The sequence below is a fragment of the Gekko japonicus genome, unplaced genomic scaffold (genome assembly GCF_001447785.1).
Source record: "Gekko japonicus isolate JY-2015 unplaced genomic scaffold, Gekko_japonicus_V1.1 scaffold2587, whole genome shotgun sequence".
Lineage (NCBI taxonomy): Eukaryota > Metazoa > Chordata > Lepidosauria > Squamata > Gekkonidae > Gekko > Gekko japonicus.
Genome location: NW_015172085.1, coordinates 164,704 through 190,308, shown reverse-complemented (window position 1 = coordinate 190,308; position 25,605 = coordinate 164,704). Strand labels below are relative to the sequence as shown.

The 25,605-nt window shown below is 44.1% G+C and overlaps 2 protein-coding genes across 4 annotated transcripts; one reads left to right on the top strand and one right to left on the bottom strand.

Moving 5' to 3' along the window:
• PGM3 (phosphoglucomutase 3) lies at positions 1 to 20,024 on the bottom strand. The gene is made up of 13 exons (XM_015420901.1): positions 19,964 to 20,024; positions 18,893 to 19,098; positions 15,043 to 15,227; positions 13,022 to 13,089; positions 12,750 to 12,883; positions 11,295 to 11,490; positions 11,019 to 11,176; positions 9,797 to 9,880; positions 8,064 to 8,162; positions 7,482 to 7,598; positions 5,757 to 5,879; positions 4,050 to 4,223; positions 1 to 505 (listed from the first exon to the last, which is right to left on the bottom strand). Exons 2-13 carry the CDS (start codon positions 19,094 to 19,096, stop codon positions 416 to 418), a joined length of 1,632 nt encoding a protein of 543 aa, XP_015276387.1. The 5' UTR covers positions 19,097 to 19,098; positions 19,964 to 20,024; the 3' UTR covers positions 1 to 415.
• Positions 20,025 to 20,146: 122 nt separating this feature from the next.
• Positions 20,147 to 25,345, top strand: RWDD2A (RWD domain containing 2A). 3 transcript variants are annotated; one of them, XM_015420902.1, is made up of 3 exons: positions 20,147 to 20,184; positions 22,715 to 22,939; positions 24,616 to 25,345. In XM_015420902.1, exons 2-3 carry the CDS (start codon positions 22,739 to 22,741, stop codon positions 25,291 to 25,293), a joined length of 879 nt encoding a protein of 292 aa, XP_015276388.1. In that variant the 5' UTR covers positions 20,147 to 20,184; positions 22,715 to 22,738; the 3' UTR covers positions 25,294 to 25,345. The 3 variants fall into 3 exon arrangements, with proteins under 3 accessions (XP_015276388.1, XP_015276389.1, XP_015276390.1); XM_015420903.1 differs by having other exon boundaries at positions 20,148 to 20,269; XM_015420904.1 differs by lacking the exon at positions 20,147 to 20,184 and adding an exon at positions 21,342 to 21,607.
• Positions 25,346 to 25,605: the final 260 nt, after the last annotated feature.

Here is a 25,605-nt window from a genome sequence, read left to right as displayed (position 1 = left end):
AAGGGGCAATGCAAGGGCCCGGCCCTGGCTTTGTGCCCGCTGGCCCCCATCCGTTCACAGGCCAGGCGGGTACCTGCAGTCGGGCTTGGCCAACGATGTCTGCTGTGGCGCTGGCAGGATAGGGATCGGCCTGAGAAGCGGACGTCCACTGGAGCATCTGGGCCGGGTGCCAGCTGTGAGCAGACTGAGGCCGGGACGACGGCAACGCAGGCAGCCACGCAAGCCAGTGGGTAGAGACGCCATTTGAGCGACACACCAGCCGGTCAACTGATTTGGGAGCATGTTCAAGAGTCCACGACCAAAACAGCTTTATATATAAGGAGAGATTAAGTGTACATATGACAAAGGTACAGAAATAAGAAAAAATCAAGAGAGCACAGTTTACAGTCCATCTTGAAGAACAACAGTGGTGCCTTCAACCTACAGGCTTGGGTTCTTCTCCAACTCCTCCAGCTAAATGATAAACAGCCAAGCTGACTTCATATGCAAGGTTATCAGCATTCTCCTAAAAGTGAGAACAATTAAAACAGAACAAAGAGATTTTATTTGTCTCAGATCCTGAATTCATTAATGAAACTTCTGGAAAGCAACACAGAAGTTTCTCAAAGACTAAATAGGTAAAGTAAAGGGTATTTTAAGTCACTTGTAGCCAGAAATTAACTAGATGCAAGGTGGTTATTCCATTTTTACATACTATTTTTATAAACAAGCTGGCTACAGCAGAGGTTACAATAATAATCGGAGAAGGAATCTACAAGGGATTTTTTTACTTGGGAGACTTTCTGCATCAGAGCACTCAAAGAAGCTTTAATACTGTTGCAGGAAGAAAGATGTATGTTTATCACACTTGGTATACATGCCCAGTACACATGACAAATTCATCTGGGGAGAAAAGACTTATATCCCACTTTTCCCCCTGCCAAGCAGGGCTCAGGGTGGCTTCTAACAGTTAGTTGTACAATAAAATCAACATATTACACTTTTTAAAAACTTAACAATCAATCGATCTGCTATATCAGATGGCATCCCAACAATCCATCACAGGTAGGCAACTGGGAAGCAGTGAGCACAGAAAAATTCACAGTCCAACAGTAAATGAAAAAAACAAGCCCTAGAGAAGGAGGAAAAGGAAGGAGGGTAAGATCAAGATGGGAAGGGAAATGAAAAAACAACAAAAAGTGAAGGAAGAAAGAGGGAAGCCAACTGAGCTCTCTGTCACTGTCCTCAAACATCTGCCTGGTGGAACTGAGCCAAGTCCCACAGGGTACAAGTCTCACTAGACAAAGAATTCCACCAGGTTGGGGCCAGAGCCGAAAAGGCCCTCGTCGACGACAGCTGGACCGCTTTGGAGCCAGGAATTACCAATAAGTTGTCACCAGATGAGCATAGTGCTCTCTGGGGGGTATATAGGGAGAGGTGGTCCTGTAGATACAGTGCTCCCAAAAGTTTAGGGCTTTAAAGGTAAGTATCAGAACCGTGAACATGATTTGGTACTCAATCTGGAGCCAGTGCAGCTGGCAGAGCACAGGTTGTATAGGCGCTCTCAAAGGAGTCCCAGTGAGGACCCACGCGGCCACATTCTGGACCAGTTGAAGTTTCTGGAGCATGTTCAAGGGCAGCCTGGCACAGAGTGAGTTATAGTAGTCTACTCTAGAGGGGACCGTTGCATGGATCATTGTGGCCAGGTCAGCATGGGAAAGGTAAGGGATCAGTTACTCGGCTCGCCCTGCCCATATTTGTGACCTGAGCCTCCAACGAATGGGAGGCATCATTTATTTATTTATCTATTTATAGATAAATAGCTAACATCCAGGCACGCATGCCAAATACATAAAAACAAGATAAAACACATAAATTACAAATAAAGTGCTTCAAGATGGTTGCAGGTGGTAGTCTTCAGTTTAAAGATGGTATCCAAAGGATATTCAGTCAGATCCCAGCCCAGTGGTATTTGCACGCCATAGTGCTGCAGTTCAATCATCACAGGGCCATTCCCATACCCCGCTGTTTCCAACTCGGTGGTGGTGGTGGCAGCTCCTACTCGAAAGCCTGGCGGAAGAGCTCCATCTTGCAGGCCCTGTGGAACTGTACAAGGTCCTCTGGGAGCTCATTCCACGAGGTAGGAGCTGCCACCGAAAAGGCCCTGGCCCTGGTAACAGCAAGCCTGGCTTCCTTAGGGCCTGGAGTCACCAGCAGATGTTGCATCCCTGACCGTAGTGCCCTTTGGGGTATATATGGGGAAAGGCAGTCCCTCAGGTATGTTGGACCCTGGCCATATAGGGCTTTAAAGGTAAGAACCAGCACCTTGAAGCGAATCCGGTATGCTATCGGCAGCCAATGCAGTGCTTTCAGCACAGGACAGATGTGCTCCCATCTAGGGAGACACATCAGAAGCCTCGCTGCAGCATTCTGCACTAGCTGCAGCTTCCGGATTTATGACAAAGGCAGCCCCACATAGAGAGCGTTACAGTAGTCTAACCTCGAGGTGCCCGTCGCATGGATCACTGTGGCCAGGTCATCACGGTCAAGGAAAGGAACCAACTGCTGAGCCAGCCTAAGATGGTAGAAGGCCGACCTGGCAGTGGCTGCTATCTGGGCCTCCATAGTTAAAGAGGAATCCAGGAGCACTCCCAAATTCCTACCCTCCAATGCTGGCACCAGTGGCGCCCCATCAAAGGCCGGGAGAGGGACCCCCAACCCCAGACCAGCACAACTCAGGCCCAGGACCTCCGTCTTAGCCAGGTTTAGCTTCAGGCAGCTCAGCCTGAGCCACTCAGCCATAGCTTGCAATGCCTGGTGTAGATCTTCTGGGGTGGAGTCCGACCAGCTGCCCAGCATCAGATAGAGCTGGGTGTCACCTGCATATTGATGGCACCCGAACCCATACCTCCGGGCAATCTGGGCAAGGGGGCACATATAGATATTAAACAACATCGGGGAAAGCACCGCCCCCGGAGGCACCCCGCATTCAAGCGAGTGTCTCCGGGACTGCTGTTCCCCTAGCGCCACCCTTTGTCCCCGACCCTGGAGAAAAGAGGCGAGCCATTGAAGGGCAAGCCCCTGTATCCCCACATCAGCGAGGCGGCGGGTCAGCAACTGGTGGCCGACCGTGTCAAACGCGGCCAACAGATCTAACAACAACAGTGCCGCCACGCCGCCTCGATCCAGATGTCTCTGGAGGTCGTCAGTCAAGGCGACCAGCGCAGTCTCCACCCCATATCCCGGGCGAAAGCCGGACTGGAAAGGGTCTAGGACGGAAGCATAATCCAGAAAGCTCTGCAGCTGTATTGCCACCACTCTCTCTATAAGTTTACCCAGATAGGGCAAATTTGACACCGGCCGATAGTTGGCCAATTCAGCCGGGTCTAAATTTGTTTTTTTCAGAAGAGGACGAACCATTGCTTCCTTGAGTGCCCTCGGGAACTGCCCCTCAGAGAGGGACATGTTGAACATCCAGGACTACGCCCAAACTTCTGACGGAGAGAGCTGGTACTAGCTGTACTCCGTCAAGAGTGGGGAGCTGAATTCCCTGACCCAGCTCCACACACACACCCCGGCCTAGCCACAGGACCTCTGTCTTTGATGGGCTCAGCTTCAGATGGCTCTAAACTAATAATCCTGGAAAGCCACAAATGAGTGTTAGGGGACAGATGAAAGGAGAGAAGCCCTTCCCTTCATGTAAAATGCATACATGTTTATCCAAAGGGCACACGAAGAGACCTTTTCCTCAGCCATTTGTCTCCCCCCCCCCATTAGCCTTCCAAACCCAGAGGAGAGGCAGAACTCTACAAGAGCACAAGCCACAGAACTATATTCATGACCTAAACTAAGAAGTCCGGGAGAGAATGGGAAACAGAATGGTAATGGCTGAAGGAAGGTGTAGATGACAGACATAGGAGAGTGGACTGAGCCCACCAGTTGTTGAACCTGAGTGCATATAAATGGAATAAGAGTTGCAAAAGGAGAAAACTACACAGGAGTCTACTGCAGACATTCAACATTCTTCCTGATCCCAGTGCCCTAAGGGGATGAAGGGCTCCAGTACTGACCTGCATGTCTGCTTCAGCGTAGACTCTGACTACATCTTCTGTTCCAGAGGGGCGAACAAAAGCTCGAGCCCATTTATTCTTCTTCACAAGGGCATTGATTTTCTCTTGCAGCCCTGGGGGGGTAATTGCCTGTCTTTCAGCATCTGTAGTGTCAATCACTCGTCTGTCAGCAACCTACAAAATGCCAAGGCAGAGTAAAGAAAACGATGTGTTACAGCTCTAAATGAGACCTAAGGATTTTGCAGCCACTACAGCAGGAAAGAGAAGAGAATGGCCCTATTCTAAGAGGCAGACTCATTCAGCAGGGAAGGAGGATTCAGATGTAAAGACCTCATGGCAAGACATTTGGAGACTATCAAATCCTGCAGGACTCTCCACTGTGCTCTTCATCAGCTAGCTCTTCACCGTGCTCTAGCCCTGACCCATATTTCCCATCCCTTCATTGCCTTTGCTGAAACAAGAAGGCTATTCCCCTCTGACCTTGTTCATCTGCCATCCTCCAGGTCAAGCTCTCATAAGTGAACCTGCACAGCAACAATTTCTATGGGAATATCCTAGACCTATTCAGAACCATCTGCAGTTTCTGCAAAAATCACACAGACAGGGGTATACTTGCAAAGGTGATCAAACAGGACAGGAAAAAATCTAAAGCTACTTTTCAAGCAAAAGGGAAAAAAGCTGATACACACACAGCTGGGGGAGTGGGAGGCACCAAGGGAAAAATACAGGAAGATCATCTACTGCACCTCCCATGGCTGAATCAGTGATTCCTACAGAAATACAATTTAGGCCCTAGGCTCATCATCCTAATGATTGTTTTCGGAAGTCCTTCTAGAAAAAATTATTAGGATGTTTGGCTGCAGAGTGTGTTGCTATCAATGTTCATGGTTAAAAGTGTAAAAGAAATGATATGCTGAGCCATATGCCCAGCCATGAGGACAAAAAGCCCCCTCTTCCTAGCTAAGCCATTCTGTGCAGGGAAGTCACTAGCTGTGCCTTTCAGAGATGCAAAGCTATCACCAACAAAGCCAGATCAACTGCCAAACAACAAGGTGCCAACTAATGAGGAGCAAGTCGGGGAGCAAAAAGTCTTACCACAGACACAATGATCACAAGTCTCCGTCATTCTGTAAAGGGTAAACTCTGGGCAGTCATGACACAGATTTATTTATCTAGAAAATTTATATGCTACCTCTCTGGAGACCTGTCCAGTTGGGACCATGTGAGGAGGATCCAATGTAACCTTTCAATCCCTTGTTCAGTTTTCCTAATCAAAACCACATGCCCCACACTACTAACATTTTTAAAGGGGGGGGGGGAAGACATGTCTTCTTTTTTGTTTTAGGGTAGCTTGAAGCAGCAGGGGAATTGCAGTTTCAATTAGCAAAACTGAACAGACAGATGAAGGGTTCATCCCCTGTACAGTTGCAATCCAAAACAAGGCTGATGGAGATCGATGATCATTGTCCTGCCCACTTTGGCCCTAAAGCCAGTGTGGGTTTTGTCTACCTCCTAGGAACAGAAAATGCTCCAGCATCTCAACTGCTGGCCAGCAAACAAAGGAACAGTCAGGAAAGAGAGCCTTCTCATCTGTACTGTACTGCTTCAACGTGCAACCCAGAAATCTAGCAAGTCAGCAGTAAATCCCCAAGATGACCCTATGCTGTAACTGAAAGCTTTCTTGAACACTGCTGGCCTCCTGCTCACCTTCACTTTGAGTTGCCGGTTTGGAAGGTCTGTGTATATGGCATCCCACTGTTGTACTGTGAAGTTCTTCAAAGCCAAGATGGCTTCAATCACTAACATGTCTGAGATGGCATCTCCAACTGCCTAGTACATAAAAAGAAACACAGGGAAGGAAAGTAGCGCAGTGGACACAGCATTAACATTAGCTGCTCATCCAGTTTGTCACAGTTCAATATATTTAAAAGCTGTCTCCTCACAGGGCTATTGTTCCATTTGCAAGCCTATCAACAACTTTCTTAGCAAAGGATTCTGCTTGGCTATACCAAAGATTCTTAACATGAGGATGTGGGCTATTTCAGAACTAACTGACAACTGGAACAGAAGCTGCAGCATCTGAATGCTAAGTACTAAGTCTACAAAAGAGGCCACCTATCAATTAACTGAAGCTGAAATATTTTACACAGTGTAGAAAAGAGGCGAGCCATTAAAGTGATCTTTGTTTCAGATATCGTTACACTCACTCCTAGCTTCCCATCCAAACTTTGCAGTGATGCAGTTGCTTGGATTGTGCCTGGCAATCTGTCTAAGACAGAACCCAGTTCCAGTAGGGAAATCCACACACAGTCCAAATGCACTTCTACTCACCTTCTCTGTGCTACAACTCTCAAAGGAGCACGTTTCAGTCAACCACTTTATGTAAAACAGGCTCACTTGAAGCAGCCAGATGTGAACCTTTTCCAGCCCCCATCAGGTACGGTTTTGCAAATGTTGCTTGACTGAAACATGAGCGCATGTATCCCAGACCTTACTTTAAATGGGAGGGCTTATTACCTGGGAGTGACAGAGCAGAAACTCCCCCCCCCCCCGGCCATCATTAGGAATAAGAGCTACTCAGCCTCTTAGGAATTAAATTCACATGATGGGATGAGTGCCATTGACACCTAAGACTCTGAAGAGCTACTGCTAGTCTGAGTAGACAATGCCGGCCTTGATGGACCAAGGGTCTAATTCAGGGTAAGGCAGCTTCAAGTGTTCATTCATGAACTCAAAACAAAAGCACAATTTTTGTAATACTTTCAAGTTACGTGTTTCTTTAAATGGTTGGTAAGTGTCAGAATAACAAGGGGGTGAAAGAGGGAGATGAGTGAGGTGATTGGTTAGTGACAGAGTGTGTGGGCGGAGCTAGGAAGTGTGTGTTTGGAGAGAGAGAAGGCAGAGTGTTCAGCTTCAAGTCTGAAGTCAGTAGCTGTCAGTTATGGTCAACCTACACAGAGTCTGAGAGGCAGTCTTCTAACGAGAATCATATAGAGGTACTGTGAAAGGCATTAAGATTCTAAAGGAAAAAGAAAAGTACTTCAGGCAAAATCTAATATTGTCAGACTATTTTTTTTTTTTTTTTGGATTTGATGTAGTAAATTTTTTTTTTAAATTTTTTATTATAAGAGTGTGAGGGGAAAAGCTAACAGAGACCTGAGTAAAAGGGAAAGATTTTACTGAGCAACTTAACAAAACATCTTGTAACCAATATGCTTCTTTCACCAATAAAGTCTTAGCTCAACTGGCTCAACGTGCACCACCTTTTCCAGTTTGGTATATTACACAATGCAGACATGTCCTGGATTATTATAACCCACCAAATCTCTGCCTGCTGCATCCAATTCAATACACAGACATTTGGCAGCACCTCTGAAAACCTTAATGCTAGGAATATGGATGCAGAACTGAAGTGTACATTGGAGTTTTTACCTGATTTATCAAATCAATCATATTTTCAAGCATCTTTGCAGCTTCTCTTTTTCGGTTGTCTTTTTCATTTTCTGCCTGATGTCTTATTTTCTCTTCCGCGGTTTTACTGAATAATACCTAGAGGAAAAGCAAAGCAGCAGCATATAAGGTATCTTGAAGAGTTGAAATGTGGCCAGAACTAGCATTTGCACTTTATGAGGAGAAATGGGTCTCATCCTTTAAAAACATCACTGCTATTAGTTATAATGCTCTTGCATCCCAGTCAAAACCTGCAAATCTTCCAGGATTACCAGTGCTCTTCTTACACCAATCTCCTATCCACCTTTTGAATTATCAACAAAAATTTAACTAGTTCTAGGGTTGTTAACCCAAATACCATGTATTATAAAGCAGGAAGAGATAAACCTGACAGCAGCCTCTAAAAAGAAAAGATTCGGAAACATGGTACAGGTATGATGAGGCGAAAAGTGACTCTCTGTTAATAAAGGTATTTATGAAATTAGCTACTTCAGGCTATCCTGTCTAGGTATAAAACTGGCAGGAAAAGACAGATGAAGAGGCCTTATGAGCCACAATACCTACAGTGCCGTGACCATTTGCTTCAAAGTAAACTCCAACATCAAACGCCTGGGCCTTGTGATGCAAGTGCTTCACTCCTGTTTTGGCACAGTGGACAGGCACCTAGGATAGAAAGATGGAATAAACAATCCACAGCATGGCTACAGCCTCATAATTCTGGGTGCAGGTGGCTAGCACTCACCTTATATCAATGACAGAACCCTATTCTTGACCATACAACCTGTAGCGCCAGTACAACTGACAGAATGTCAGATTCAAAAACCATATATGTATGCAGGGCAGGTTCTTTCACAAAATGAAAAGCATCCTAGGCTTTAAAACAGGGGTGTCAAACATGCGGTTGGAGGGCTCGATCAGGCCCTCGGAGGGCTGAAATCTAGCCCACAAGGCCCTGGCTGTTTCCTGCTTCCTTTTCCAGTTCTGCTGCTGCTGCCACATCACAGCTTGCTTTACCAGACTCAATCACACAGGAGAGATAGGCAAGCCTCTCCTGTGCTATTGAGAGAGTCTGGTGAAGAACTGGCTGAGGCTCCTCCCCCTTATCCTCCCAGGGGGAGGGAGTGAACTGGCCAGGCTACCTCAATCCTACAGGAGACAAAGGGAAGCCTTTCTTCCCTTCCACTGCCTGAGGCGCCTCCCTGAAGGAAGGGAGGGAACAAGGGAGAGCTTGCTTTGCTGGGCTGCCTCAATCACACGGGAAAAATACTAGGCACCTTTAAGACCAACAAAGTTTTGTTCAAGGTATGAGCTTTAGTGTGCCTTGCTACAGTGTGTGTGTATTTTGTTGGGCTCCTTATGCCAGGCTCTCCTAGGTGCAACTGGGTTCTCTCCCCCTTTTCACTGTATTCATGCTCTCATGATCTAGTCTCTCTCAGTAAGAAAGCAATGTGAACTATTTTACAGGAGGATAACAAGCCAGTGAGGTGGATTAGGCTGAGAGTGTGTGTCCAGGCCAAGTTCACCCAGCAAATTTCCTTTGTTGGAAGTTGTAGTTATTTCTCTGGGGAAGACGTTTTGTAGACAAACACATAGCCCTCAGTCTGTACCAGGATGCCTTCTCATGTTACTGACCAGCATAGGAAGCAACAAAAGCTCGCAATGCCCAGCCATTTCATATTTTCCTGTGTCCTAGGCTGAGAACACTGAGCATGAGATTTCTGCTATGAATGTCAATAAATCAAAACTAGGTTTGCAGCTTACAGATACACACCTGAACAGCATACTCAAGATTGCTACAGCACAGACATTTTGATGCAATAATTCAGTGCAAGAGGTATCAGTTATCAGAGACAGATAGACATGTTGCAAGAGTGCTAGTGTTTTAAGCACGTTTTGTTTAAAGTTTAAAAAACCTTTAATTGTGTTTGTCTGTGTCCTTTATAAAGTTTATATCTCCACTACCTGACATTACATTTTATGACACACATGGCCCTGCCCAACAGAGTCTCATTTATGTCAGAGCCAGCCCTCATAACAAATGAGTTTGACAGGTCTGCTTTAAAACATGAGAGCTGGGGTTAATTCTGATTTGAAAATCTTAACCACTGATGTAGAAAAGCTAAACTTAGTAGGCTCTACTTATCCATCTATGACACGGTATGCAATTTTTGGTCTCCAGAAGAATCACCTGAGCCATTACCGTTTTGTGAATTATTTTTTCCATCAATTATGATTAGGGTTGGATTGTTTTTCACTGTGTTTTTAAGTGAATTGACATACAATAGTTAACCTAGTACCTTCATGTTTTCTTCCAAGTAACGTGTAGAACTCCCATTGGCATATGCTGTTTGTATTACAGCCAATGTTAAAGTTTGCCCAGTCTGAAAGAATGAAGGAATACAGTTTTCATATTAACACAAGAACAAAGTAGCATTGCTTTGGGAATATATGTATTCCAGTTTACAAACACATGGTGACATTTCATATTGCGTAAGACTGTCCTTCACCTAAACTTACAGAACTTGTACAAAACTGAAAGCAAGAAAATAACTATACAGGCAAAGGCCAGCAGTGTACCTTTATTATCAACTCTTATCCTACAATTCACCTTTGCAAAAAGCCAAGCAGCGAACACATTTCTTCTTCTCCCAACAGCTCTGTTTTTTAGCCATTGTCAAGACTGTGTCAGGGCAAGGGGAGGATCATCTCATCACAACAGCAGAGAAGAGGTGGGAATGGAAGAGCCTCCATTTAGTTTTGCTGCAGCCATTCCCAATGCTGAAGAGGCAAGTCACTCTCACATCCAATGAGGGATTGCATCTTCAGCTGCTGCAACTCTAACTGCACCACTCTCCCCATGAACACACATCATTTTTCAATCCCATCCAGAAGACCCTTTGGCTGGAGGGCCTGGTTTTGCTCAACGGTAAAGCATCTGCTTTGCCTAGGGAAGGCAGCAGGTTCAATCTCTGACCCCTCCGTTTGAAAAGTATCTGGTAGTAATGATGTTAAAAGATATGCACTACAGACCCTGAGGAGCTACTACCAGTCAGAGCAGACAATATTGATCTTGAAAGACCACTATAAGGCAACTTCACATGGGGAGAAAATGAAAATACATCTTATACAACATCTGAGAATAGCATTTCCTTTGTACACATTACCAGTAATCTAAGTAGATGCTTCCACCATTTTGCTTGAATACTAGAGATAAGGTTGAATCCATCTAGGTTTCTGTGAGGGCAAGAGGAGGAGGATTTTCACCCACTCCCTATGCAGGAGACCACCAACTGTCTCTCCCCCACCCCCATACTTGGGAGTCCCCTGGCACCTAGCAGCAGCATTTCAGGGGGCACATCTAGGTCCAACGCAACCCATATCTGAAAACATGGACCTGACTAGTTCTCGTTATGGCATTCTATTTGCCACTCTTCCTCTGTATAAAGGTATACCAAATGTGCCTCGCTGTACATCAGTCAACATTTACCCTTTAACCATATAACAGATAAGAGCAATTACCTTCACCAGAAGTTCTTTAAGGAAGGTACTGATCAGAGTTGCTATTTTATCTCCATCTAGAAGGTGGAAACGGCCAGCAGTATCCATATAGTAGTAGACTATTCGGTCAGCATCACCATCAAATGAGCAGCATCTTTCACCAGTCTTCATTTCCAGGCCTTACAAGCAGGGAGACAAAACAGAATTATTCAGAACTAAGAACTCTGATCTAAAAGTTCTGTGAGAGTAGATGGGAGTAAGTTGACAGAATTATGATATACACTTTTAACTGCATACCCACAGGAGGTTTTTGATGCACTTTCACAAAATCAGCTCCACATAAGTGATTGAGTTTGCCTTTCGATCCATCATTGTCTATGTGTATCCTAAGGCATCCTGGAAGGTAGTGTTCCAGTTCTTTGAGTTTCAGAGCCCCTATACCATTGGCACAATCTACCTTCAAACACACATGACCATCCCTTTGGCTGACAGCCTGCAAGAAAGAAAAACACAAAAAAGGCCCTCAGGACAGCTCTAGCTAAACCCCTTCCAGCTGCTCACAAGCAATGTTGTCAGTGTTGTGAAGCAAAGAGCCCCCTGCCATAAAGTTATGAATCCATTTGGTTATGTTACATGAAGTAGCAAGTGATTGATCATAGCCATGTTTATTCAGGGACAAGTCTCATGGTCTTCAATTGGACTCTTATTCCACCTCTCTTCGTGAAACTAGAGTAATTTCTCAGAGTTTATACACATAAGAAAATAAAAGTTGTCACAGTTTTCAGATCAAGACATAATGGGTTGATAGCAGCAGGATGGAAAGATGCAAGCAAATGGACAGAGAGAAACTGGCTTAACTATGTGTTTGAAATTATTCAGGCAGAGATAATCTCCGAAATCAACCAAGACAAGCCATGGGAAGAAAAAACAGCAACAATCCAAGAGAAATGGGCCATATACTGGAGATGGATGGAAGAAGAACAAAGGAACGACGTTCAGTGGAAGCTTCAAACACTATGCCCCTGGCTGAGAGAAAAGGACTAAAAACAATAGACTGGAGGGAGGGGGGGAGGATGGGGGAAAATGTTAGAAAATGATGGAATACGAAAATGTATAATCAGAATGAAAATAATAAGAATAATAAAAATATTTTTTTAAAAAAGACATAATGGGTTGGATCCAGAATGGGAGGGCGGGATAGAAATATAATAAAATAAATAAAATAAACATGTCCACAGTTGCAAGGGCTTCTGCCCATGGAGGACAACCCTTTCAGCTCCATCTCCCGCGACAGCCCAAAATACATTGAACACCCTGTCCCCAGGAACAGCATGAAGGGAAGATGAGAGGTCTGCCCCAGAGGGGAAAATCAGAAAAAACGCTGCCTCCCCCCATCAGCAGAATTTTCCACTGGAACCAACCCATTACATAGGACTCCAGAATGAAAAATTGTTTAAGCAAAAATATCTAGCTTGTATCCTAAAACATAAGCAATGGTGGGCTTACTTATTAGGAAGATCTAAATAAATTAATCCTCATGGCTATAGAGGCACCCATTCCCTTTTGCACTGCTAAAACTTCGCAGGGAGCTGGCATTAGAAGCAGAACTCACATGAGGTTCCTAATGGGAAGGAGATCACGTAGACAGAAAAGCCATTTATTTATTTATTTCACACATTTTTATCCTCTAAAGGCTTCTAAGTATAGGTCCAGTTGCAACCCCAAAACATCCAAAATGCAAGGTTCTTTCACCTGTTTAGTAAGCTCTGTAAAAGCCTTGGATAGCTTTTGGTAGTAGCCTTCCACTGTTGCTGTCCCATAGTTCCCATGAGTATTTCGGCAGCAAACCATGTAATGTAGCTGTGGTGTTGTCACTAAGCCATAGTCTAGTAAAATAAAGTCACAATTGTCAAAGTTGACACTATTCTGCATTAGAGACACAATGTGTATGAGAGCATTAAATACAAAAAAGGAACTCCCATCAAGACTGAGGGGTTTTTTTTAGCTGAGCATTGAGAACATACCATGGTATTGTCCTCCAAGGGCAGACACACCGTCAACTACTGACTCAGAAAGCTTCTTGCTGCTAGATCTGGAAGAAAGAGACAGAAATGAGGTTACTTTTGTTGCAACATCACATAACGATACAACCAATGCTTCAACTAATTTGATTTTATTTGAAACTGTATTTCGATAAAAGGTCAGCTCCAGAGAATCAGCAAATAATAAAATGTATGCAGTGTGGCAAACATAAACAATGAACACAGATTAAGAAGGGAGACAAGAAAAGTAAAACCCTCCTCTGACAGGCAAAGTTTCTGGGGTGCAATCAGCCGCTTGCATATCCCGCACACCCATAGGCAAAATCCTCACATCTCCCTTATAAATAAAAGCCAAATGGTGGTAGCACTTCTCTAGAACATTCCACATGCTCCAAAATCAGTTCGCTCTCTGATCTGTCTATCAGAGGGTCTCCCTATCCACTGGCTGCTTTGCCTGAGTCCTGCCTCCAACAGTCTAAACATTTTGCTGTTCCTCCCCCCCCCCATAGCCAATCAGAACACAGAGGTTATTTGCATATGAAGCCTCATTGGCCTTTGCCTCGGAACACAGAGGTCGTTTGCATATGCGACTTGATTGGCTTTTGTGTCTAACATTGTAAACAGTTTGCTGTTTTGAGGTAAAATGTGTCCAATCTCCAGGTGAGAGCTGGAGATCACTCCCAAACAAACATGAAAATATTTGACATATGGTACCAAATGTAACAGACAACTCTCTAACAGAAGTTGTGAAGGAAGAGATCACAAGCACCTCCTGTTCCTACTGGTTAGCCCTCCGGGAGACTAAAAAACCACACAGCCATCTTAATCAGCTTAATCAGCCATCACACAGCTTAATAAGTGAATACAAATATTACATGTTGTGCTCAAGCATTTCTGGCTGAGCAAAGGACCAAAGAAAATGTCCCTTTTTCCTACACTAGATACTTCTAGTGTACCTACTTCTAGGTACTTTCCTACACTAGGTACTTCCTACACATGGTCCCTTTTTCCTACACTAGGTACTTCTTTAAATTTTTTAATTAGGATAGGCTAGCTATACTTGAAATTTTTGTTGTTCAGTCGCACAGTCCGACTCTTCTTTCTACTTTCTACTTGAAATTGCAGTAGTTTAAAGTTCAGCATTACCTTACCTTAGATCTTGTGGCTGGGATTTCTCTTCATTGTCCCTTGCCACGTGAACAAGTTGGAGTTCCTTAGTAAAAATATAGTTCTCCATGGCATGCACCCATCCAAAGGGCTTCCCCCAAAGGGAACAGAGCTTCTTCCTGGTGTCCTGAAAATTTATGATCTACCTCAAGGAGTCTGACCCACCTAGGGGTCATTTGGACCTCCCTGTCCCAAAAGGAAAAGTTTGGCTATTTGGCTGTTAGCAGTTTCTGTCCCTTTCGGGTGTGAATTGCAAGCCAGGTATGAGGGAATTAGCCATTGTCCTACTTCAACCAGACTCATTAGCATAACCAAGAGCTTGAGCGCTCTCTTATTGGAGTGTGATGACTCCTTTCCTCATCCCCCTCTTTTCTGAAAGCTACTAGCCTGCAGCTGAGCAGCCCTAACAGCCCAGACTAACTGGATCTCTGCAGAGCTCAGAAGCTAAGCGGGCTTAGTACTTGGATGGGAGGCCACCAAGGGAGACTGGGGCTGCTCTGGAGAGGACAGTGGCAAACCACCACTGCCCCTCTCTTGCCTTGAAAACCCCCATCAGGCGGCATTTCATGGAGTCGTCATGAGTCAATTGCAACTCAATGGCTTAGTTTAATTTGCATGCAGCTGTCCTCCTGTACATGGACAGAGAGCAGTCACAATAACTAAAATAGTGGGGTTGAAGGCTGAAGGGCATTGCTCCACAGAAGGGAATGCAAGGGGAAAGAATGTGAAGCCCACAGAATGTTTCATCTAATAAAGACCTTTCTGGCAAGGATAGGCACTACTCAATTTCTACATTACCTATTTCCCCCAAAAATGTTTACCAGGTTTATAGCTACCTAGTGTCTCTGCCAATAACAACAAAGGCATTGTGCTGAAGGTCCACTGCTTCCTTCTGGCAAATATCAGACAGCACAATCTGCAGTTCAGGATCTTCTGCATTGGCCAAGTACGTTGCATGTTTTTCCCAGGAAGGTGCCAACATTTCACCCAAAGGATCAATCAACTTCACACCATTGTCTTCCTTGGGAGAACATAAGACATCATTACCACATATATGTAGGTAGGTAGAAAATTTATTGTATATGGCCATAGGCCTTTACAATCGAGAGTCGTTAGAAATAAAATGCACTTACAGATGTAACAATAAAGTACTTCACTAAAATATAGCAATATAATACATAGTATCTAAAAGCATTTATAATGATGTATACTTAAAATTGAACAATAAAATACATCAAACTAACTAGCAGCAGCTGTATCAATTGTTATTTTCCTAGTTACTACATTTGCTCTTATTTTTTTAGCAGCTAGAGCAAAAAGTCCTATCCTGTTGGAAACAAAAGAATCTGTATCTGACAACATAAAAATTAGTTTATCAGTCAGAAAGAAGGTGGAGACCAGACAATATGTTGGCGAGAAATTTTCCTCTTGGTATATGGGACAATTTAGAACGTAATGTGGCAGGTCCTTGATCGAGGATCCACAGATACATATACGCTGGTCTACAGGTTTTTTCTGGAATCGTCCGAGCAGCATCTCAGTTGTCAATGACTGAAAACGTAATGAGAATGCTGCCCTGAGCTTATAAATTGTAACTTCCGTCAAATAACGCGCTCTAAGATGATCTTTTTTGATGGTTTTGTACCATGGAGCAAATTTTGATTTACTGATTAAAAATTTGTCAATTAGGGCATCTTCTTTATAAATCCATTCCCTTAGATTGACATTGCTTCCCGCAGATTGCAATAATTCGTCTGAAATAGTATATTGGGCTGCAATGTTATTAAGGAAGGCCTGCTGGGTTTTGTCCTTATTTTGCATCAATTGATAGCTCAAATTGCTGAAGGAACCAGGGTTTATTGGCTGATGTTTTTCCCGCAATTTAAGAATCGTCAAATGAGCGTGTGCTCTAATCGAAGGGACGCCAAGTTCTGTCCTTAACAAGGCTGCTGGTGTCCCTTTTGGTAGGGCTAAGACACATCTCATTAAAAAGTTTTAGACTATCTCCAAATCACTAAGTATCGATTCTTTCCAACCCCAGATCTCAATTCCATACAGCAAACGGGCGATCACTTTACAAACAAAAAGCTTCAGAGCCGGTGCAATCAAAAAACCACCTCTAGTGCAGTAAAATCTCATTATTGCTCCTGTTGTCTTGAGCTCTGAAGTTTTTATAAGCTTTAAATGGGCATCCCATTTTAAGGTCTCACTAAAAGTTAGACCTAAATACTTGTAGTTCTTGCACTGTTCAATAGATATGCCTTATATACTCCAGTGGTATTTTTTTGGTCTCTTCCGAAATACCATTGTTTTTGTATAGTTAATTATTAGTTTTTCCTCTCTACAGTAATCACCCAGGCTGTCTAACAATCTCTATAAACCATTTCTTGTTAGTGAAATTAGGACCATATCGTCCGCATACAACACTGACACTTTCTGGTGGCCTAAAGTCAGCACAACGAATTCTGGTCTGGATAACTTCGTGACAATGTCATTTATATAAAGGTTAAAGAGTAATGGGGCTTGGACACACCCTTGCTTTACTCCCTTCTCTTTTGGAATTTCCTTAGTCAATGATCCCAATATGCCCACTCTGATTCTTGCAACTGTATCTGAGTAAAGCTCACGTATAAGGAGCAGTACTCTCTAATCAAAGTTGGTCTGGGCGAGCTTCTCCCAAAGCCGGCCTCTGTCTATTGAGTCAAAAGCTGTGGCCAGGCCGACAAATGCCACATACAGAGCTTTGGTTGGGCCATTTATGCCTGAATAAACCAGCTGGAGGAGTGTTTGACAGTGATCTGTCGTACACTGGCCTCTTCTGAAACCCGCCTGAGGGTATAATATATTGTTGTCCCTTACCCAGTCCTCCAGTTTTTAGAGTAGGTATTTACCATATAATTTAGAAACTGTATCTAAAAGGCTAATGGGCTGGTAATTATTTGGATCTGATTTATCTCCCTTTTTATAAATAGGGACAACTATGCTAGTTTTCCATCCCACTGGAAAAACCCCTGTGTTGTTTATCTGGGTAAATAATTTTGCAAGTATCGGAGACCTCCAGCTAGAAAATGTTTTGATCAGATCTGCTGGAATCAAGTCTTCCCCTGGAGATTTGCCTGAAGCTAGATAAATTATGAGATTATCAGCTTCAGACATTGTTACTGCGGGCCATTCCAGTAACGTATGCTCTTCTGTGGCTAAAGGCCGATTCCTTGTCTTCTGCTTGGCTAGGTGTGATGAAAATTCAAATATTTTTGTAAAATGTTTGTACCTAACTTTCCCAGTTATTTGAGCCTCTATTTGGTAGAGAGACCTGCCCATGCCCAATGAGACTAGCTCCCAAAAACGGGATTCTTTCTTTTCGGAGGCAGCCTGGGCCAGCTCATTCCATAATTGCTTGGCATGAGCATCCTTCTTAATTTGGCTAGATGTTGTAGTCTGGAGGCTTCCTTGCTACACCATGTAATTTTTATGAATTTAGATATTTTTGCTTTAAGTGCCCTGCATTCCTGGTCAAACCAAGTATTACTGGAGTAAGTTGTTGGTTTGAGAATTTGCTGTTGATAAGCAGGGGTTTAAGAGATTGGATTATCTCTTCATAATGGCAAATCGTATTCAGATCTGTGGTAAGTAAGGCTTGTCGTTCTAATTCTAGATTAAAGCACTTTAGAGCTATTGCTACATCATTTTGTAGCTGCTCCGACCACCGGCGTCTGCTGATAGCGGGTAGCAAATCTTTGTTATTTTCAGATATCGATCTTAAAAAGATTCTGTTGGTAAAATTTAACACTAACTTTAATGGGAAATGATCACCTGCTATACTTTCACCTACTTCGAAATAGTACACTTGATCTAGTAGAGTTGGAGAAAGGGCTATGTAATCAATTGTGCTAGCATAAGATGACGTTGAGTAAGTATAGGTGCCTCTTGATTTATCTAGTTTTGTTCTGTGTAAAATATACAGATTAAATGCAGCTATCCACTCAAGGAATTTTAGGCCAAGCGTATTAATTACAGGATCTAATGAGCAACGCATCAGAAGAGAAGTATGTTCGGCAATCTGGGCATATAGGCCCTGCTGAGTCTCATACCTACCCGGCCCGATTCTAGCATTAAAAGCTTAGTAACCAAAGCCCATAAAAATCTGTTGACAGATTACAAATAATTAAGGGGAATCCAAAACAGGAGATGGAAAACTTCCATCCCTCGATAGGAACGTTTAAAACAGAGGAAATGTAGGATTTAAGTAGCACACTAGAAAAAAATCTCCTGGGTACACTTAAGTGCTACTGAAAATCATGGGATTTAAGCCCTTGTGTGGTTAACATTGCAGCCTATATCTACTGACTTCAGTGGTTTTAGACTGGAATAACTGGGCAAAAGTTTACACTGTAAATCATGTGAAATCTAAACATCTCTGGGTCCTGAAACATTAGATCAGTTCACCAATAAAATAAGCTGCCTAAAGAGGTTCCACAGAGGCATTGATGAAAACAGAGATTTAAGGCATAGCTAAACTGATTTAAAGCAAAGGTTGCCCTAGAATGGCCCACCTTCCAGTTCTATGAGTCTCAAAACAGGCAAGAGTATAGCTACAGAACCCATGCAGCCTCCCATTAATGAATTATTCCCATTAATGAATAACTTAACCCCTCTGTCCCTTATCTGAACTGCTCATTCACTTACTTCTGGATTGTGAGAGGCTGTAACCATTACTCCAATTGTGGCTCTTGTCTGCTTGGACCTCAATACGGCCAGCAAGCCCATGCGAAACATGGTATGGTTGAGGTTCTCTGCCTTGGTACGGAATCCAGCTGTTCCATATTGAGAGGAAAGCCCAAGAGGCTTCGCATGAAGTGCTGAGTACTTTGTAACAGTATCAAAGTCCATTACTGAAAAGAAGGGAAAACTGTAGTAGTACTGTAAGCATTCAAGATGGGCATGTAGTAAATAACTCGGAAACCTAAAAGAAGAACAATACTTCACTTATACCAGAATCAATTCTTCGATTTACATAAGATGTAGACACACTTAAAACGAGTAGATGGAGAAGGGGCTTACACCTATTTGTTCACGGAACCAGACTAAATTATTCTCAGACTAGTTAAAGAGCCAGAAACATTAACACAAGGAACTCGATTCTTTCAACCATCAGCTGGCACAGGACAAGGTGTTGCAGTTCTGTTAGCTAGTTCAACCGTAAACTGTGCCTTTAGTTCCTGTCCCACGCCCTAATGAGGCATGTTATCTGCAATGTTCCCTCTAAGCTGAGTTAGTGTGAGCTAGCTCACAGTTTTTTAGCCTCCGGCTCACACATTTTTGTCTTAGCTCGGGAAGGATGGCTCCAGAGCAAACTAATTTATGCCGGAGCCAAATCGCTCGCTCACAACTTTAATGCCGGTAGCTCACAAAGTAGAATTTTTGCTCACAAGACTCCACAGCTTACAGGGAACATTGGTTATCTGGGCACTGAACTGGGTAAACTACTGGAAGGCAGCACCCTGGAAGAAGCCGAAATGGAGAGACAATGAAGAGATGCGGTATGCAAGCAAGCAATCTTTCTGGGAGGCGAATCCTAAACTGCCAAAAGATCAATCTTGTATTCAAGGTTGAAACAACGCGGGAAGGTCTGGGGGGAAGCGGAACCCCCACCACACAATGTGCCCCTCCATGAGGCACCGCAGCTTCTGCTTCCCAACGCCAAATATAAACCAGCACTGGAGAAGGAAAAAGTTCAGCACAAGCCCGGACACTTACCTGCACCGCCCAACAGCTCAGCCCGCGAACGTGGCTACTACCTCTCCGACCAGCTCTTCCGGGACCTCCAAAGTTACTCTGCGCACGCGCGCTCGGTCACGCCTCCCTCTGCACCAATCACGGCGCTGGTTTTTCCGGTAACTCCGCCCAGGCACCTCATTCATCACTTTGCCATCGCGGCTGGTGGTTGCAGCCGCCCTCTTCTCTCGCTTGCTTCCTCGGTGGGTAGAGACGCGCAAGGAAGTACGCGGGTCCTTTTGAGGCTTCACACAGCGGCCCGCTTGTCCGAGTCCAGCCTTTCTTGGGGTAATCCTGTGCAGGTGTTCCAGACCAATCCCACTGATTTCACATCAAATAGTAACTGTACATAGGACTGCCCTGTCCCTCCCGCTCGGACTCATACGCAGCAAGAAACGGAGGCTCAGCGCGAAGTGGGAAGAACCTTCCGATTCCCTGAGGCAGGTAGCGTGCAACGGGGGTGGTTGTGGCCACGTAGGACAGTCGCCTGTCTGGGCGCATCTCCCACGTTGGACTGCTTAGAGCCCGACTGCTGTGACGTAGAACGAGTAAGTCAATGTAGCGTGCAAAAGAGTATTGCCAAAAGCGCTTCCACCGGGCTTTTTTTTTTTTTAAGCCTGTTTCCCGCTTTCGGCAGTAAACTTTTACGTTCAGAGGAACGCAGCAGGGCGCCCTGAGCAAACTTGTCGGTCGCTCAGCCTCTCTCGGAAGGCTCCCTCCCTTTTATTCGGAGGGGCAAAAGTTCTTGGAAAACAAGGTTTGTCTTACGCTCCTGGGACTTGTGTCCAGTAACAGCTTTGTTTTACACCTGCCCACACGGGCGACCCCAGGGGCTTCCGACAACAAGAGCAGCCCCCCCCCCGCGGCCTTCCAAGGCAGCCCTTTAATATCGCGCGTGCTCAGACAGTCCCGTTGACGTCATCAAGCCCGGCTGCGCAGTCCTCCAGGAGCCCCGTCCGTGCCCCCAAGCGGACTCGGGGGCTGCGGCTTCCGACGCGGGGGGGGGGAGGGGGCGTGAGTGTGTCTGCGAGGTACGTGACAGCAGGGCGGGGGGGGGGCGATGACAGGAACCACCACACAGCTCTCGGGACCGAGATGATTCTCTTCTGTGTCCGTCCCCCCTCTCAAAGAGGTAGCCGCCCACCGCCTAAAGAGGCTGAGCAATGGGCGCAAGCGAGCGGCTGCCTGCCCGGGCTGGTTCTGGGGCATTCGGACCCTCTCTGGCAACATCAGAAGAGCCCTGCTGGATCTGACCAGTGGTCCATCTAGTCCAGCACCCTGTCTCACACAGTCGCCAACCAGTTCCTCTGGAGGGCCCACAGCGGGGGAAGGGAGGCCGAGGCCTTCCCCTGAGGTTGCCTCTCGGTGCTGGGATTCAGAGAGGATTCGCGCCTTTGATCGTGGCGATTCCCCTCACTCGCCGTGGCTAGTAGCCACTGGTAGAGCTATCCTCCACGCATCTATCTCTTCCCCTTTTAAAGCCGTTCATAAGGACAAGACATCAGGATTGCCTGTTCAGTTGGCTAGTGGGAAAAGATCAGTTCCCCCTACACAGTGCTTGATATTGTTCTGTATTCTTACTCCTGAGCTTTTGATTTGATTCCTCTGTCCTTGGGCCCAGTCTAGGTAAGCAATACAGTGAGATGATAGAAACCTGAGATGGTAGATCTGATTGCAGCTATACAGAGAGATGTAATTTTCAGATGCTCCACTATGTAAAAACCTTTCCACAAATACATCATTCTAGCACAGCCACAAGTTTCTAACCTAGCTTGCTTCATGCTGTACTGATTTTCTGCTTGTGGGATGCTGTTGTTTTAAATGTAGGAGAGCATTTAAAAAAAACCTACCTGTGATTCCCCTCTTGCTGTGGCTCAGTCCATTCTGCCATCTCAAATATCAGCTGCCTAGCTAGTCTCATTCTTCTGCAGGATTTATGTTGCTGGAGAGTTGGTGTGCACTAATTCAACTGGAAATGATCATATGCCAGATTACATGAAATTTTTATGCCAGAAATGCCATACCTAAGATATCCCATTCACACAAAGAAGCCATCACTAGATGTTGCAGTCGTTAAGTGGTGGACTGGTATCTGTGAACCAGTCCTTTAAACAAGCAATATGTATATGAAGTTTTCATGACGTGCCTTTGGTATTCAGGTACAATTTGTTGCATTTAAAACTGCCCTGAGTGTCATGTTGGATTATATGGGGTCACAGCAGTATTTTTCGTCTGCTGGATATTGGGGCTGCATCTATGGCTTGTTTGCTCACTGCATTCTCTATACAGACAGAGTAATGGTGTTGCTTTGCATGGGTCCAGTTTTCATTAAGGGATCTGGTCTTTAAACAGCCATCCATGTGTGCAACTTTATTCTCAGAGCAAAGCTAAATACATAAATAACAGTTGCACCAGGACTCAGTTACTTCCACATGTTTATCATGGTGTGATTTTCCTTATTCACTACAACACACTCATATATTTCTTCATGTTTATGACTGGAATTGATTTTACTGATGTAAACAGTCTCTTTGAACTTCTTCAACCTAAAACCAAAATTTGTTGAGTATTACAGGTTTTCTTTAAAAAAAAATCTGAAGGGGTGTTTCATTTGGTCAAAACTATTTCATTCTTTCCAGCATGAGCTTTATCCATGCTTTTTATAGTTTCTTCTAGAAGGAATACACAGAGGCACAAAGGCAGTATTATTGATTTTATTTCTCTTGTCTCCAGGTGTTTGGCTTCACATCTGTAACAATGACTAGGACAGTTAAAGAAAATATTGAGCTTCAGATGTCAGAACTAGAAATGCTTTTTTCCATGTTCCCTAATAAAGGAGAAATTACCCTTCAGGATGATAACACTTTTCTTAATGTTCAGCAGTATTTGAACAATGCTAGTGAAGCGCTGCCGCATAAGATTGAATATATGGTTTCTGTTGCCATTGATGAATTAAAGGTAAGACCATCTGTTTTGGTTTGTATAGCTCAGAGGGGTTTCTTTTGCTTTGACAGCTTTGCCTTATTTCCCTCTGAAGAATTTTAGTAACACTACACCTTGATCTAAAACATTTCTGCCAGTATGGCAGTATCTGCAGGCAGAGATAATCTTGAGCCAATCCGGCCACATTCTGTTTTCTTCCAGATAAAGATTTTTAAAATGTACTCCAGAATACACTTTTAAATTAGTGGTTCTCAAACTGTGGGTTGGGAGTTACTTGCAGGTAGGACAAGAGGCCAGGAGGACCTGGGTAAGATGGAAGAAGAGATTCTGGCAGGTTTCATGGCAAATTTGGGGTTTCACAGTGTGTGAAATGGCTGTGGAATACAGCTGGTCACTTAATAATGCTATATATTCATGGCTATTTTTGGGCAGGAACGCACAGGAACGGAGTTCCGGCTGGCTTCACAGCCGGCCATGCCCACTACAGCCAAAACCTCTGCATGCGTGGCTACAGAGGGAAGGCCTGGAGAGCGACCCCCCCCCCCGGTGACTCAAAGGCGGGCAGGCCGGGGGGGGCTTGTCCAAGGGCCGGCTTGCCCTCCCTTCCCTTCAAATCCCGCAGCCACAGGGCACCCAGGCAAGCCAACGGAAGGCACGGGGTGTGGCCTAATATGCTAATGAGCTGTGCTGTCAGGGTGTGGCCTAATATGCTAATGTGTTTCTGCTGTTGGGTGTGGCCTATTATGCTAATGAGTTCCTGCTGGGCTGCTTCTACAAAAAAAGCCCTGTATATATTTATAAATGCTAATTGTAAAAAATATCAACTTATTCAGAGTTAATGAATGGGAGATTCCTACTTTTTATATTCAGAGCAGAATATTATGAAGTTAGTTATAGGGCTCCCAAAACTATAGAAGATTTGGAATCTTATTTCAAAATGTCTGAGAACTACTGCTTAAGGAACTGCTTGCCTTGCATTTCACTTTGGAAGAAGTCATTAAAATTGTGGCTCTCTGGCTAACCCCGCTGGGTGGTGTGCTTTCAGGAACTGCCCCCGGTTTTCCTGATCTGCACTAGGTCCTGTGTGTGGAGAGCTCCTTAAGAGACGTGGCCTTACTCTGCAGCACTAATTGTTTTTTGGTAGTAAAGTCTTGGTAATAAAAACGCTTGCAAAGTACTAGATGCGGCAACTGGTTCTTCTATCTGCAACTAAAGGAGATCTGTAGAGACAAGACAGGGAAGAGAAACAGGAAAGCTGTAGAGGAAATGCAAAGTTGCCAGGGATTGAACCTGGGACCCTCTGCACGCCAAGATGTTCTAGCACTGGTCCCCAGCCACATCCCTTTTTGTGTTTTTATGGGTGATGAAGCAAAACTGAAATGAACTTATTCATAGTGTCAGCTATTGTAGTTTATGTTTTGACTCAGTTGTGTGCTGATGTAGGTGTATTCCTGGGTTTGTGTACTACATTCTCTGAAAGCTATTGCCAACTGGGTGAACTGGTCTTAACCCTCTCATTGATATAAATGCAAAGCTTTCAAACAGTGTACTTGGGATTGGGTATTGGTCTTTCCTTTGGAGTTCAATTTATAAATGTTTCTAAAAACTGTGACTAGCAAACACTGCACAGCTGCTGGAAATCTACATTTTATGAAGGGTGGGGTTTTTGTTTGTTTTGTCTTCTGTTTCAGGAGAGAGTAAATTTGCAGGTAACCTTGCCTTATGACTATCCTAATGCAGCACCACAGCTTTTTGCAAGATCAGATGCTGTAGATAGGCCGCAACAATTGCAGCTCAATAAGGATCTTGCTTCTTACATTGCTTCTTTGGAGTCAGGTGAACTCTGCATCTGGACAGCTGTGCAATGGCTGCAAGAAAACAGTTCACCCTATTTAGAAAACAGCAAATTCTCCTCTGCAAGAGAATCAAAAGAAAAAGTAGTTAAAACATTTTTTAATCGAATGTGGATTTACAGCCATCACATATACAGACAAGAATTAAGGAAAAAGATATTTGACTGTGCAAAGAAATTAAATTTGACCGGTTTCTGTTTAACTGGAAAACCTGGGATAATTTGTGTGGAAGGCATCAAAGAGAATTGTGAAGAATTTTGGCATGTAATTAGATACCCAAACTGGAAACACATTTCCTGCAAGCATGTTGAGAGTGCAGAGACTGAAGGAAATGAAGATCACCTACGTCGCTTTCATAGTTTTGAAGATTTACAGTTTCAAGCGCATGGTGATTATGGACTGAGGAATGACTATCATATGGATCTTGGTCAGTTCCTAGAATTCCTGAAGGAGCATCAAAGTGAACATATATTTCAGATCTTGTTTGGAATTGAAGGAAAATCTTCTGATAATTAATAAAGAAGCTTGTGTATTTAATTTGAAAGTTTGTATATTTAATATTAATTAAACTCACCCATGAATCTATCACAGTAATGAATGTAGAACATGTGACAAAAAACTGGAGCATGCACACACACACATAAAGCTTTACTACTTGTTCAGTTGATATAAAAAAGTTTATAAGTGAGTTTGAAGCCAAACTTTTCAGATTGGGTCTGATGGAAAGGAAGAGCATAAGGAACTGAATGGTCTGTCTAATCCAATATGGTTAATCCTGACAGAAAGTGCTCCTCAAAGCACATCAGTAAAAATTTAAGGAAATCAAAC